At 44.9% G+C, this 15,074-nt stretch overlaps 1 protein-coding gene across 3 annotated transcripts in view; it reads right to left on the bottom strand.

Moving 5' to 3' along the window:
- Nucleotides 1-306: 306 nt before the first annotated feature.
- Nucleotides 307-15,074, bottom strand: part of LOC145460257 (filamin-A-like) — a 30,457-nt gene continuing 15,689 nt past the window's right edge. For all 3 annotated transcript variants that reach the window (XM_081445007.1, XM_081445008.1, XM_081445009.1), the window contains exons 5-20: nucleotides 14,315-14,728; nucleotides 13,428-13,727; nucleotides 12,467-12,760; nucleotides 10,800-11,516; nucleotides 10,191-10,403; nucleotides 9,778-10,029; nucleotides 9,187-9,359; nucleotides 8,697-8,981; nucleotides 8,199-8,430; nucleotides 7,556-7,747; nucleotides 7,024-7,299; nucleotides 6,113-6,625; nucleotides 5,819-5,986; nucleotides 3,418-5,454; nucleotides 3,025-3,302; nucleotides 307-2,232 (exon numbers count right to left, since the gene is read on the bottom strand). In XM_081445007.1, coding sequence (XP_081301133.1) covers nucleotides 748-2,232; nucleotides 3,025-3,302; nucleotides 3,418-5,454; nucleotides 5,819-5,986; nucleotides 6,113-6,625; nucleotides 7,024-7,299; nucleotides 7,556-7,747; nucleotides 8,199-8,430; nucleotides 8,697-8,981; nucleotides 9,187-9,359; nucleotides 9,778-10,029; nucleotides 10,191-10,403; nucleotides 10,800-11,516; nucleotides 12,467-12,760; nucleotides 13,428-13,727; nucleotides 14,315-14,728 — 7,829 coding nt within the window. In that variant the 3' untranslated portion in view covers nucleotides 307-747. The remainder of the gene's footprint in view (nucleotides 2,233-3,024; nucleotides 3,303-3,417; nucleotides 5,455-5,818; nucleotides 5,987-6,112; nucleotides 6,626-7,023; nucleotides 7,300-7,555; nucleotides 7,748-8,198; nucleotides 8,431-8,696; nucleotides 8,982-9,186; nucleotides 9,360-9,777; nucleotides 10,030-10,190; nucleotides 10,404-10,799; nucleotides 11,517-12,466; nucleotides 12,761-13,427; nucleotides 13,728-14,314; nucleotides 14,729-15,074) is intronic.

Here is a 15,074-nt window from a genome sequence, read left to right as displayed (position 1 = left end):
CGAACCACGCCCAGGTTAGTCTCTTTTATGGGTATAATTCAAATTTCCGACGAGCATTAGGCCATCTTCGTATTCCCGGTAATGGACTGGAACTAGCTTGCAACTGAGGCTAATTAATGCGGGGAGTGTTTTCAAATACAAATAGCATTCACCTCTTTTTAATGATATTCCCCGCATGAGCCTCCATTGCAAGCTAGTTCCAGTCCAATACCGAGAATACGAATACGGCCTATTCCGACCTTTACTCATGGGAGTCCCCCGGGGAAAAGTGCACCACTGAAATGCCTTTTAAGAGGTAACCAATAAAAATACAAAATTTCTTTAACCAATTTATTTGTCAGTTATTAGAAAATATCCCTAAAATTATCACACAGATCTCGCTAGAAAAACTAACAAACAAAACATTTGAGTTTACAGTGCTCTTTCTTCTACGTGTTACCGCGTTTATCATAATACGATGATCGATTTAGAAATTACAACATAGCTACAACTTGTATCGCCGAAAAATGCTTCACTAGCTACAATAGATCCTAAAGTTTCTACAGTCAGTGATACAAACGAGGGGTTTTTTAACAAAATTTTAATTGTAATAGAATAGAAAACTAGCATTAGTATTGCAAAATGCGACTTAAAACATTCAGGTGCAACCTTACAGTTGTAATGAAAATAATTTCTCCTTCAATTTTTTTAAGTCCTTAATTACAAGACTAGAGTTCTCGTTTCGCGCACGCGCGTGTTCTCGCGTGTTTAAACTGTCACGTGAAAAGGGCTTCCAGGGATGTGCTTATCTGCCCACAGAACTTTAAGGACATAGGTACCAGGCTCCTCTAGGGCGTAATTCACAGCATACACGTTGCTGCCCGTGTGCTTGACGTTGATTTCTTTAGCTGGTATCGCAGGGCCTTCAACACCCACCATCAGGGAACCACGACCAGCATTGCTAGCGTTGACAGTGAAGGAGTTTGGCTGCCCGAGGACAGCGCTATGAAGACCAGTTCCTCGCGAGGTGCACTTGGACGCGTCGCCCGTGCTGGCGTATTTACCATCGGACGGGTAAATCGTTACGTTGTACGGGCTCCCGGGGATGTCTTGACCAGCGAATTTTATTCTTATCGTGTACTCGCCTGCTACGACCGGGTTGTACGTGACTTGATAGGTACCGTCGGGATTTTCACTGCAATTCATCTTCACCTTAGCGGGACCGTCTACGGAGAGAGCAAGCGCACCTGAGCCGGCTTCCAGAGCGTTCACAGTAAACTCTGCTGATTCGCCGACCCTTCCTTTGCTCAATCCCTCACCATAAGCCTTGACTTTCTCTGGATGACCTTCTGCCCCGCCTACCCTGATCTTGAACGGGCTACCGGGGATATGAGAGCCATCAAAACGGACATTGACGAGGTGGTCCCCATATTCCCTAGGGGTGAAGCGAATGGCGAAGTTCCCACCGCCGAGTTTAGACACTTGAGCTTCTTTTTCGTCCCCTGAAGGCGCCACGACAGAAGCAGTCACATCTCCTACAGCTGCATTTGTTTGCACGGAGAATGAAGCGGGCTGGTTGACCTTTAATCCGCTCTCGGCGAGGTCGGTGACGTTGAGATCCCTAAAGCGGTCCTCCACTTCCGGCGATACTTGGACCTTGTAAGGACTTCCGGGAATGTCTTCATCCGCAAACCGAATATGACACGTGTATTCCCCGGGCGTGGTGGGTAGGTAGGAAATGTTGCAAGACCCGTCTCCGTTGTCGGTGCATTTGATCTCTGACTTGGCAGGACCTTCGACTGCAATCGCAAGGCCTCCTGGACCGGCATCACGTGTCCACACAGTGAAATCTCCCGGATGGTTCACCACACCTCTTTCAAGCCCAGGACCTGCAGCCACGCATTTTGCAGCCCCACCCCACACTGGTGCCTCGACAAAGACCTTGAATGGACTTCCAGGGATGTCCTTCTTTCTTCCGCTCTTGAATCTAACATAGATAGTGTGTTCGCCGCTCTCTTTCGGCACAAAGCGGATGGTGTACGTCTTCGGTGTCGTTTCGATAATCTCGGACTCGAGTTCCGTTCCGTCAGGGCTTATCACCATGGTTTCAAGATCGTCCATCTTGTAGCCTTTGAGATCAAACACGAAGTCATGAGGCTGAGCGGGAGTGGAACCGAACGTCACCAGATCCTCGAAAACTTCAGACACTCGATGTGGAGGCTCAGAGAACTGATCTGGTGCAGACGAACTCACCTGCAAAACACAGAGGAAGAAAACAGTCAATTCGTAAAATTTCCAAGAAACATATCGTTGTCAGGGAAGGGAGTTTTAACCCTTTTAGACTGGTTATTGAAATATTGAGAACTAGGTTGAGAGACTTTGAATTAGAAATATACATGGGGAGTTTTTACTCGACACATCTTAAACAACGGTAACATTAGGCAACATTATCGCTTAAGGACCTGTATTTTTACTTGTTAACTGACAGGACCTGCGGCGTCTATTGTTTTTAATGACGTAGAGACGCGGCTTGGGTATCATTTACGTGCTCTTGACCAATAAAAACACCGCTTTTATCCGACCAACAAACAGATGGAGTATTGAAAAAGTCAGTTATGCTAGTCGCGCGCGCCCACCCTTTGCAAACAAAAAATACGTTTTGTTGTTGGAAACGAACTAAAAATTAAAAAGGAAAATTTTCAAGATTCCAACAGCAACGCATCTCTACGGCAAATTTTTTCGCGCAAATGTTGTCCAAACTTTGGTTCTCATACATGACTTTTCCTAGATCGTTAAGTACAGAACATTCACTTTCTTTACATCATTAACAGGTGCAGTTCACTTGGTATTAACACTTGAAACTCTCACTAACTTTATTTTATTGAAATAAATCTCAATAATTGGAACACAGTTTGGCGTCGCAGTCATCGAAACCCGACAGAATGTGTTCATGTTTTTGACAATTTATTAGCCTCTTAAGTCGCATCATTGTCACGTTATCAGTCTAAGCTTCGGATTCATCGTTTTTATCTCAATCAATCTTACCAAGTTCTCTTCGACTGGTTGAATTTCATCTCCCGATGGTCGGACATTTGATGTGAATGGACTTCCGGGTACATCCTCGTCGGCAAACTTCACATTGATCGTGTACTTGCCGGGTTCAACAGGAAGATAATCCACTGTACATGTGCCATCCTCGTTGTCAACACAGTTTATCTCCGCCTTGGAGGGTCCCTCAATTGAAAGACCCAGTCCTCCGTAGCCAGCATCTCGGGTGTTAATGGTGAAAGAGCTGGGCTTACCGGCCACACCGTCATGTAGACCTAAACGAAAAAGTACAAGTTTGAAATTATTGGTCTCTCTGTATAAACGCCACGTACTTGTAACAAATTATTTCAGTTTACATTATTAACTTAAATAAAAAACAACGGTTCTTACCTGGACCCGTGCAGACCACTTTGCTCGGATCAGCTGGGCCTGGACCACTGACCATCACTGAAAATGGGCTGCCATTCACGTGGTTACCAGACTTCTTGACCGTGACAAAGTGCTCTCCAGTCTCCTGTGGTGTAAACGAGACGCTCAATGTGTTATCGGAGTTGAGAGCAAGAGGGAGAGGTTCCTCAGGTTTCCCAGAAGGCCTCTTTAGACTAGCACTCAAAAGACCGTTGTTGTAATCATCCGGGAGTTTTAGTCCTGGGATCTCGAGTCCAACACCGCACGGCCGACCAATGGCGTTTCCAGCCTCGGGGGCGACCACCATGACAGTGAATGGGCTGTTCTTCACGTGTGAACCGTATTTCTTGATACTGATCAAATGCGGGCCAGGCTCGCGTGGAACGAAGGAAGCGAAAGGTTTGTTATCTGATGTTACTCTCAACTTCAGATCTTCCTCGTGGCGGCTCGATGGTCTCTTGAGAGTCGCAGTGAGTTTCTTTAGATCCTCAGGGATACGTACACTAGGCATATCTAGGAGACAATCACATGGTGTACCAACAGCGTTAACTGCTTCGGCCGCTTCCACCATGATGGAGAAGGGACTTCCTGGCACATCTTTCCATTTTCTGTCCGGAGTCTTCTTCCTGACGCTTATCTGGTGTTCACCAGGTTCCTGGGGCACGAATGACACGCCCAGAGAATTGTCACTGGTGATTTCAAGTTTAAGAGGTTCCTCTTTGGTGCTATTTGGCCGTTTGAGGAATCCTCTAAGCAGATCTTTGTCAAGGTCTTCAGGCAGCTTGACACCTTGAATATCCAGGTTCACATCGCACGTTCGTCCCATAGGATGTACCTCTTCCACCTTCTCTTCCTTCGCTCCAACCATCACGCTGTAAGGACTATTCTGTACATCCTTTTTGTCTTTTCTGAGATGAATCAAATGCTCGCCCTCTTCGCGTGGGGTGAATGCCACGCCCAAGGTGTTATCTCCATTCAGGACAAGTTTCAGCTCCTCCTCTCTAGGACTGGACGGTCTCTTCAGAGCAGCAGTTAGCCTAGGGTAGTCTTCCGGTAAGTTGATATCGGGACTCTCCAAACCTTTTCCGTACGGCTTACCAACGCTTGAAACCCCTTCTGGTGCTGTCACCTTGATAACAAATGGACTACCTTCCACATGTCGGCCGTACTTTCTAATGTTGATGTAATGAAGGCCAGTTTCACGCGGAACAAACGAGCAGCTAAGAGTGTTGTCTGAGTTCAGCTTCACGTCAATTGGTTCTTCTATATCGCTCGATGGCCTCTTTATTGTAGCCTTTATTCTGTTCTTTTCGATATCCTCGGGAAGATTCACATCATCCAAGCTGAAGCAATAGTCTACGGGGCATCCTACGCCCTCTACAGGTTCCTCCGACTCCACCAGGATAGAGAACGGACTGCCAGCGATAGGGCTCTTGTCCTTCTTTCTTTTGATGGACAGGAAGTGCTCTCCAGCCTCTCTAGGTACAAATGACACGCTGATTGTCCCTGGCTGTGGACCGGGTTGTAGCTTCAACGACTCTTCTACCTTACCACTGGGGCGCTTCAGTGTCGCCACAAGATCTTCGATGTCTTCGGGAACTTTAAAATCGAGATCACAAGTGTGTCCGACGGGGTATACGTCGCCAACACGTTGCGCATGTACCATAACCGAGAATGGACTGTTCTGAACTTCGCGTCCGCGTTTGTACACGTGGATCAAGTGCTCGCCGGGTTCGTACGGGATGAACGTAACCGCTAGAGTGCCATCGTCGTTCACGCGGAGAGGTTCCAATGGTTCCTTGCGTCCGTTTGGTCTCTCAAGTTCAGCAGTGACCACGCCCTTCGCGATGTCCTCTGGTCGGAATGATTCGGGGATTTTCAGTTCTACGTCACATGGTTTGCCAACTGTTGGACGAGGAGCGGCGGCATCCAGGTCATCATAGTTAGAGTAGATGTGAGCTGTGAAAGGACTCCCTGGGATGTCTTTATCTGCGAACTTACAGCTGATGTCGTAATCACCTAAAACAAAAAAAAGCAAGATGAGTGAGATATGAGAAAAAAGAAAAAAAACTTTCACGCGAACTGGTTAGAAATAAGTTACTTCATCACAGTCTTTCAGAACATGAACCGGTCGTTTATTTTAATACTCTCAAAATAACCATGGCTAACATTCTAACCTCGGCCATGGTGTCCAACTCTTTATGACTTTTCTTCGCATTCTCTTCTTTCCCTAAATATTTTTCTCCAGACTTTCTAGATTTCCTTACTCCAAAATCACTGCATTTAAATTCCAATTTATTTTCCCCTTACAGAATCGAACTCGGTGCGCGATACCAGAACCTAAAACTGCTTATGAAAAAAGTAAACTGAACCACAGGCTTACCAGGTTCGTCGGGAACGTACTGCACTGTGCATGTGCCATCTCCATTATCGGTGCACGTGATCTCCGCTTTGCTTGGTCCGTGAACAGCCAAAGCGAGGCCGCCTGGTCCAGCGTCTTTTGTAACGATGGTGAATTCGCAAGGCTCTCCAGCCAATCCACGCTCTAACCCTGCAAAGTAAGCAAATTTACAGACGTTTGCTTTCACTTTATGTCCATCGACTTGAGACAAGTTAAATTAACCGAGGAAAGGGTTGGGATAAAGAAAATAGAGCCGTGAAGGGGAGAGACATTTACCTTTTCCGTACGCCTTCACTTTATCTGCTCCTCCCTCTACGGCGTCAAACTTGAACGGACTACCAACCAGCGGTACACCGTCATAATCCACGGCGAGTTCATGGGGTCCAGGCTCCTTAGGTACACAACAAACGTCATAGGTACCGTCGTTGTTGTCCTTGACTTTAACAGGCTCCTTTTCACCAGAGGGCGTCAAGAGAGAGCCATTTAGGAGGCCTTCACCAGGGGCCGACTCGGTGGGTCGTGTGTCGATGGCGTAGACAAGTTCCTCGTCCACTATTGGCTCCTTATCAGCCTTAGGCTGGCATTTGATCTTGTCGACATCAATAGGTTTTTTAGCCTTCACTTTGAAGGGACTTCCGGGTACAGGTTCGCCGCCAAAAAGAACATCGACATCGTGACGTCCTTCATCTTCGGGGACGAAGACACAGTCGAAGGTACCATCACCATTGTCTAGAACTTCAACCGGAACTTCCTTCCTCCTGGGGCCTTTGATAACACACTTGGGTACTCCTACATGACGTAAAAACGCTATTGTTACTCTTATGAATTTAAAATAGCTCGAGTTTGCACAGCGTAATTAAGTTCATCAACTCTTATAACAGGCAAACCTTCTCAGTTACAGCTACTTTTTCAATCTCTCTCAAAGTAGGCCATATTTGTATTCTCGGTATTGGACTGTACCTAGCTTGCAATGGAGGCTCACGCGGAAGAATACCCTTTAAAGATATTAATTTAATTTGCATTTGAAAAGACTCCCCGTATTAACCTCAGTTGCAAGCTAGTTCCACTCCAATACCGAGAATACGAATATGGCCTATTGCCGGGTATTAAAAGTCTTCGCCATGACTCTTCAACTCACCTCTTTCCATATAAAATATTATTTAAAAATCTATCCTGACGCATCTCACCTTTCCCAGCTTTTGTGGTGTCCACCGTGAAGTCATTCTCTTTACCCACAGTGAAAGTATCATCAGGTCCCAGTCCATCGACCTCCACTTTAGACGCGTCACCACTCGGTTTAACCTGGACTCTAAACGGACTCTTTGGAACTCTCTTGCCACCGTACTTGACGTCAACACTGTGGCGGCCTGGTTTCTCAGGTACATATTCCAGGGTATAAGTTCCATCACCATTTTCCTTTACATCTACAGGCAGATCAGGGCCACTAGGCGGCGCTACAGTCGCTGCAATTAGAAAATGATGAGAGCGTCACATCTCCTTTTCTTATAATCCAGAAGAACAGCAAACGTAGAGTAACAAGACAACAGTGTTTCTAAGAACAATAAAAAACCCTGGGAACGAGCAGCTTTCATGACAACCTCGTTCTTAGGGTCTCTCTTCTTCCTGCGCTCCAGAGCGCGGAGGGAAGAGAGAACCTGTGAACAAGGTTGATTCCATCACTATAAAACTTTAAGCAAGATTACCACAAAGTGTTCACACCTGTCAGAGGAGCAGTGCCAGCTTCGGTACAGTCGGCAACGAACTGTACAGGCACATCTGTCAGCGGCGACTCATCCACTCCTGGTCCAGATACCTTGACTTTACTCGCGTCAAAGGGAGGTCCGGCACGGACACGGAACGGACTGTTGGGGACATGCTTGTCACCGTACTTCACGTTGACAGTGTAACGACCTGACGAGAAGACAAATCAGCATGTTAGTCTTGCATTCGTTGGCATATCTTTGCATATTTCAGTTCTTGTCCCATGAAGGTTTTTTGAGTAATCAGTATGTTAAAAGCATCTCTCATCCATTAATTTCGCCCAAGTCCTCTCCAAACTTCGTTCCTCCCAGATCACTGACTCCATCATTGCTTTATTATTTCTTTTTCTCTTTAAAAAATTTTGGTCACTTTGAGTGAAAAGAATTCGGAAGTCAAGTTGGAGCCAGTTTATGTCACGTTCAACCTAAGGTTACAACTAGCAAATAAGAACAAGTCAGTCCCGAGTACAACTGAAGTTAAGTGATTTGCTAAGCAAGGAAAAGAGGAACAACCGCTTAGCGGCAAAAAAGTACATATAAAGCAACAACAACAACCGCACACTAAAACGAACGTGCTTAATTGATAAATATGCGTATCTCACCTTCATCCTCGGGTGTATAATCCACCGTATAGACCCCATCTCCTTTCTCGCAGACAGGCTCAGGTTTAAGGGTTTTCCTATTAGGTGTCTCTACAGTTATGTCCAGGTCAGCATCACCTGCTTCAGAGGTATCTACAGTGAATTCTTGTGGTGTCTTGGAGTATAACGGATTAACACGATCAACACCGGGTCCATAACACTTCACTTTACTTGCATCAACTGGACGTGTCACCTGAGAAATAAAATCAATATTGACTGGGTCTGTCCACATTGTTTAACTATAAGACTATAAGACATCCTGTAGAGCGTTTTCACTCCCTTGGCCAGCAGACATGCAAATGTATTCGAACAAAAGAAAGTGTTTACAAAAGAAAATAGTTCAACTCCCACAGGATTGGTTTGGGACATCGACATGGCCGCCGATTAATTTGTTTCAGGACACCAATATGACTCCTGAGACGTCTTGTGAAAACACTATGTTCACTTTATAATGCAAACCTTTGCGTTGAAGGGACTTCCGGGGATGTGCTCATCGGCGAACTTTATATGGATCTCATAATCACCGGGCTCTGTGGGCGTGTATTTCACTGAGCACGTTCCATCTCCATGGTCATTACAAGTGAGTTTTGCCTCAGAAGGTCCCTCGATGGCCAGGCTCAGGCCGCCAGCCCCAGCCCCTTTGGTTTCCACGGTGAAGTCAGCTGGTTTACCCACAAGGGCATTTTCCAAGCCGGGACCATAAGCTTTGCACTTCGTTGCATCCGTGGGAGGAAGAACATCGACCTGTGAATAAAGTGAAAGTATTTTCATTACTTCGAATGGGTTCACAGCGTGCCTTACGTATTTATTCGTAACCGTTACCGTGGTGTCACACAATATCCAACAGGTGTTCCGTTACAAACTGATAAAGGCTTTTAAAAGTATTGTGATGTAGATAAAGTATTGTTCATGTCAGTTTAACTCTTGCTATGCGGAAACGCAAACTAACCTTGAACGGGCTGCCAGGAATGTGATCACCTCCAAACTTAACGTTCAGCGTGTGTATTCCTTCTTCAAATGGTGTGTACGACACAGAATATGTACCGTCTTCATTGTCAGTGACTAAGGTGTCTGTGTGTGCACCAGATGGATTGTCTACTGCCGCCATCAACTGTCCCTCTCCTGAAATAAAGCACAGGTCACCTCTTTAAGCCCCAGGCTTGAAATACTGCTTCCAGTGTTGCGATCGGTGATAGACATTCTAAGACTTTTTTGTAATCCGATCTGCTTTTTTTTCTTTTTCTTGAATTTCCGGTGGCCTCTGTCCGCCTTCACCAGAGTTCAAATATTCTACTTATATACTTATTGTCACACACTTCTTTGATGTATGGTATCAGCGATATTGGGAAAGTTGCATAATGGCGTAACGATATATTTCACGACACCCCATCCCACTCGCACCCGACCACGCCCAACAATCTCCCAAACGTCAGGGGTTCATGACTCATAGGCTTCTGCAAACGCTAAAAACGCAACGCCAATTTACAAGGGAAGACCCTTGGAAATGAACCTATGTATTTTTCCGCTAGCTTAATCTTACCGGCAGATTTACAGTCGACATCAAACTCAGCCAGTTGATCGATAATGGCCGTCTCCAGTCCATCGCCTTGAGCCTTGCATTTTCCAGCATCACCAGGCTTGGCAACCTCCACAGGGAAAGGGCTGCCGGGCACAGGGCTACCATCAAATTTCACATCGACCTTGTAGGCTCCTTCCACCGGTGCCACGTACTCACACTTGAATGTGTCTTTTCCTTCTTCGGTCACTTCCACATCCACAGGACGCCCACGTTCTATAAATAGAAAAAACGACGGCCATATCTTATACTTCATTTGGTTACCAAAGAAAGGTTAGACTACGAGTAGTCCCTCTTTCGCTTAGTCCGTCGTGTAGACGCGAAAGAAAACCGCGAAGAAAAACATTCTCATCCAAACAAGACAGAAAGATACTTACTGACTGGTTCCACTTTCACGTGAACATCTCCCTTTCCGGCTTCAGAAGCATTAATAGTAAAATAAGTGGGCTTGCCAGGTTGCACTCCGGTTGGTTCAACCCCAGGTCCCGTCACTTTCACTTTTGACGCGTCAGACTTGGGCGAGATGGCAACTTTGAATGGACTTCCCGGCGCATGCACTCCACCGTATTTGACGCTGACTTTGTGGTTACCTCAAAAAATTACAGAACAAAACTTATGTTATTCAAAATGATCTGAATTCAAAAATACAAGCGACCTTCAAAGGCGTGAAAATAAACCAGATGCAAGTCTTCCTTATTAAGTACCTTTTACTTCTTTTTTCGAGGAAAGTTACAACCGAGACAAACAGCCAATTGCTACAGCTGTAATGAGCGCAACCAGTTAAAATATATATCTGAAATCTGTTGCAGATAGAAAGAGCGGGAAAAACACGTGACTTGAGTCAAACGTAGGAAAAGCGAAGTGAAATACATTAGAGTTTTCACAAGACACCCACCTAAGTAACGAGTTTTGCAACGCGTTTGGTAACGTTTTTGTGATGCGTTTTTTAACGCAAACGCCACAAGCACTTGAGAATAACATCCTACCTTTCTTTTTGGGATAGTAAGTCACAGCGTATATTCCATACTCCTCTTCATCAATGTCGCACTGAACAGGGCTGTTCAACTCATCCACTGCTTCAACCTTCAGTTCCGCATCTCCAGCCATGCGAGTGTCAATATCAATATCCGCTGGCTCACCCGCGCGTATCCCGGGCTCAATTCCAGGACCTTCAACTTTGACCTTGGAGGCGTCGAAAGGATAAGAGATCCTCGCTTTGAAAGGACTCCCTGGGATGTGCTCATCGGCAAATAAGATGTTGATGACGTAATCGCCGGGGTCTGGGGGTAGGTAAGTGACGTCACATGACCCATCGCCGTTGTCTTTACACTCAATCTGCGCTTCTGATGGTCCTTCAATGGTCAGCCCCAGGCCACCCTCGCCAGCTCCTTTAGTTTCAATCTTGAATTCGTTGTTCTGATTGACAAAGCCCTTCTCCAGGCCTGGTCCATAAGCACGGCACGCTGCGGAGTTGGTCTGGCAGACGTTGACTCTGAAGGGGCTCTTAGGAATACTTTCAGAGTTGAAAGTGATGTTCACCGTGTACGCACCGACTGCTGTTGGATAGTACACCACAGAGTAAGTTCCATCTTTGTTGTCAGTGATGTCCGCTGGAACCTTCTTGCCGTTGTTATCGATCACTCGGACGTCAACATCGCCTTCTCCAGCCTCTTTGGTGAAAACTGTGAACTCAGCTGGCACACCTGAAGAAAGAAACACACTCTCGTGTTATTTCCTGGTCTCTGAAATTCCTATTCCTCAACCCTGCACTTCATAAAGTAAATTGAACGAAGGTCTGAGATCCGCCTTTTCTTCGGAACATGTTCGTAACACTTTCATAGCCCGATTGTCAACGAAAAGTTTCCGAAAATAAAATTGGTCCCAGACCTCACATTTTCTGGCCGCGTGTTAATAATATGGCGGCAGGGATACTTGTGAAGTAACAAAATTCAGCTTCAATTTTCGTCATTTTCTGTGTAATGCAGCCACTGTACTCCAACTTCCTGTTGTCTACAAACCGTTGCAGAGTCTTTGACAAACCGGACAAGCCTTTGTTTATCCATTGTTGCAGAAATGCGACGGGTAAGTTCACCTAAAGCTTACCAAAATGTCAGTGTACAGCTGTATGACACTTGCAGACTGCAGACTATATTTAGGCCTAAAAATTAAGATATGAGAACATCCACGTTCCTGTGTTTTATTGCTACAATTTTGCAGATAGTCCATCAACTCAGCAAGTGAATAAATTACGACGCATTTCAAATAGTCATAAATTAAAACTGGCTTATAACATAAGTAAACCTGTTAAAACTCTTCATTGGGTCATTCCATTTTATATCCGCACCCTCCCCTCTGTTGAAGAGCTTTGAATTTTACCCCCTCAAAAAAGTTAACTTATCACAACCGCTGACTCACTTCCCCCTTCAGAGTACATAAAAGATCGAAGGTACCGACACAGTTGCTCCCTCAGAAACTGCCTTTAAAGACCTACCCCACCCTTTCAGATTTCCTTGACCCTCAACATGGGGGTGTGGATAAAAAATGGAACTGCCCAAATCAACAAAGTAGTAAACATCAAAGTACACATGGAGAACATATTAAAGGACTGGTCCCATTACACTCTGAAAACTTGCCTAACTGAAAAGAGCTTTACCTGCTACAACACCCTCAGGCTGTAAACCAGGTCCTTCAGCGTACACTTTCTTGGCATCTCCTGCAGGTGATATTGGCACCATAAAGGGACTCTTGGGAATGTCTTCATCCCCACATGTGACATGAATAGCATAATTTCCTGGTGTAGTTGGGTAGTAATGCACATCACAGATGCCTGGTGACCGCTCTTGACAGTGAATTTCTGCCTGAGATGGCCCTTCAATGGCAAATCCTAGACTGTCAATTCCTGCTCCTTTGGTTTCCACTGTGAACTCACATGGCTTGCCTGCAGTACCTGTGAGGTAAGAGTTAAAAGGGTACAAGCACTGTGAGACATCTATACATGACTTATCTTAGCCTGAACAGAACACTGCTTCAACACCAATTTTAGCTTTTAAAAGTAGTACAAGTGAACCCCTATTAAGTGGCCACCCTCAGGAAAAATGAGAGGTGCCTTAATAGGGGTTGGTGTAACTTGAATACTTTTTACCACCTAGTTAATTTCTTAGTGAACATGGAATCACTTCCAAGGCAATCATGATAAAGTGTTTGAATGTTTTTATCACTCATCACCTTCTATTTTTGACTCTTGTCTGTCATTACCTTTTCCAAAACAAAGCTAAATTATGTGTATTTAATTTTGGACCATGGCCGTTTCATAGGGTTAAAGACAAAAAACCTTCATCTGAACAACCAAAAGGTGACCGTGGCTGTTTAATACGGGTTTCATTTGAAATATTTTAGAGACAATAATTTTGGGACTTTGATAACTAGCCACTTAATAGGTGGCTGCTTAATACAGGTTTGACCATATTTTCATTCGCAAGAAAGTAATGTAAGAAAAAAAACAGTGGCCCCTGCCTCCACAAATCATTCCTAAACTTGCTCATGTGCCAAAGCAAAAACTCAGAAATCAGTGCTTGACAATAAAACCTGTCTAACAAAACAGGAAAAACCTTCACCTCTCTCCAAACCAGGTCCATAAGCTTTGATTCTACTTGCATCAACAGCTGGAGCAACTTTGACATTGAAAGGACTGTTTGGAACCTGAACTGAACTCCATGTCACATTGACAACATACTTTCCAAATTTCCCAGGATAGTAGATACATGAATATGTCCCATCGCCGTTGTTCTTGATGTCAACTTTTTCTTCTCCTTGAGGGCCCTCCACAAACACATCCAGTTCACCATCACCTGCACCCTTGGCATCAACTGTAAATGGTGCTCGCTGTCCAGCCTTTAAACCAGTTGGCTCGACACCTGTAACATTATTAACAAACATACATGCATGTAAGTACGGCTTTTGTCATTATCAATTAACCCAGGGAAAAACCAGGTTTTAACTATAGATCCAAAGACCACATAAAGTATACTTGTCCATAATTTCGAAAGATACTTTTTGTGGTATGGCAAAAGTCATACAAACAGACACAGAGGAAGTTTCAATGGGTGTCTCAAGCCTACAGCATTACTTTTCACTTTTAACAAACCAACAAATCATAATCATATAAAACAAAATAAAACCTCATAGGTGAACAGTCAGAAGTTTAGGGAAGGGCCTCTGGTCAAAACCCCTACAGAGTCAGCTAGATCTAATGTGACAAATTAATGAAAACTTCTTGCAATTTGGTAAGCCTCTAAACCATAGACCTGTTGAAACTTAGCCCCTATTGATATGGGTAACCTTTCTTTCATTAAAGCCTATCTGGAACTTAGCAGAGATGGCCACTGAAGACAGGTTTCATTAATAGTTATTTGGCTGCAAAAACAAAATGTTCAAGAGGTCAAAAGTGTGCTTGGAGCTCATTACCAGAGAATACCGAGATAGACACTTTAAGATTGCTTACCTTGACCAAACACTCGCACTTTTGATGGGATGGGTTCAATTCGTGGTGGGCTCACCATGACATGGAAGGGGCTCTTACTAATTGGTTGTCCTCCAAACAACACCTTGATGGTGTGTTTTCCAGCGTTAACAGGCTGGTATTCAACAAAATACTGCCCATCTTCCTGTGGTTCGATAATAATGTCCACATCTTCTCCACCACGTGGATCAATAACTTTGACAGACACTTGTCCTTCTCCAGCACCTTTTGTGAACACAGTGAAGTCTGTGTACTTGCCGGCTTGGATTCCTTCAGGCTGCAATCCAGGTCCTGTGGCGTAAGCCTGACTGGCATCAAGATCTTGACCAACTTCCACTCGGAATGGACTCTTGGGGATATGTCTCCCATTCCATTTTACATGCACATCATATTTTCCTGATACAGAAAATCATGCTACAGATTACCTGTAAACTTAAAATGTTAAATCTCCTTAACTATTAACTCCTTAGTTTTGGAACTGGTCAAAACCAGTCAGAGAGTTGACAGGATGTGTTGTCAAAGCTTGTCAAAGCTAAGCTGGTTACTGTCAGCCTTGCCCATGTACAATTAACTAAGGAGTGTTGTGTTTTCGTGCCTTGAACTTTGTCCCAGTCCATCTACATCATGTATGGGGGGGGGGGGGGGTGGGGGTGGGGGTGCCACAATTTAATGCCTTCATCAAAATCGGCCAGATTTGAGCCAAACAGTGATGTCACAAGCACATAAGGGCTATCCAGTGGTG

This window comes from Orbicella franksi, chromosome 11 (genome assembly GCF_964199315.1).
Source record: "Orbicella franksi chromosome 11, jaOrbFran1.1, whole genome shotgun sequence".
In the NCBI taxonomy this organism is placed as follows: domain Eukaryota; kingdom Metazoa; phylum Cnidaria; class Anthozoa; order Scleractinia; family Merulinidae; genus Orbicella; species Orbicella franksi.
The sequence above is the reverse complement of the archived record's forward strand: the minus strand, read 5'-3'. Positions and strand labels throughout refer to the sequence as shown.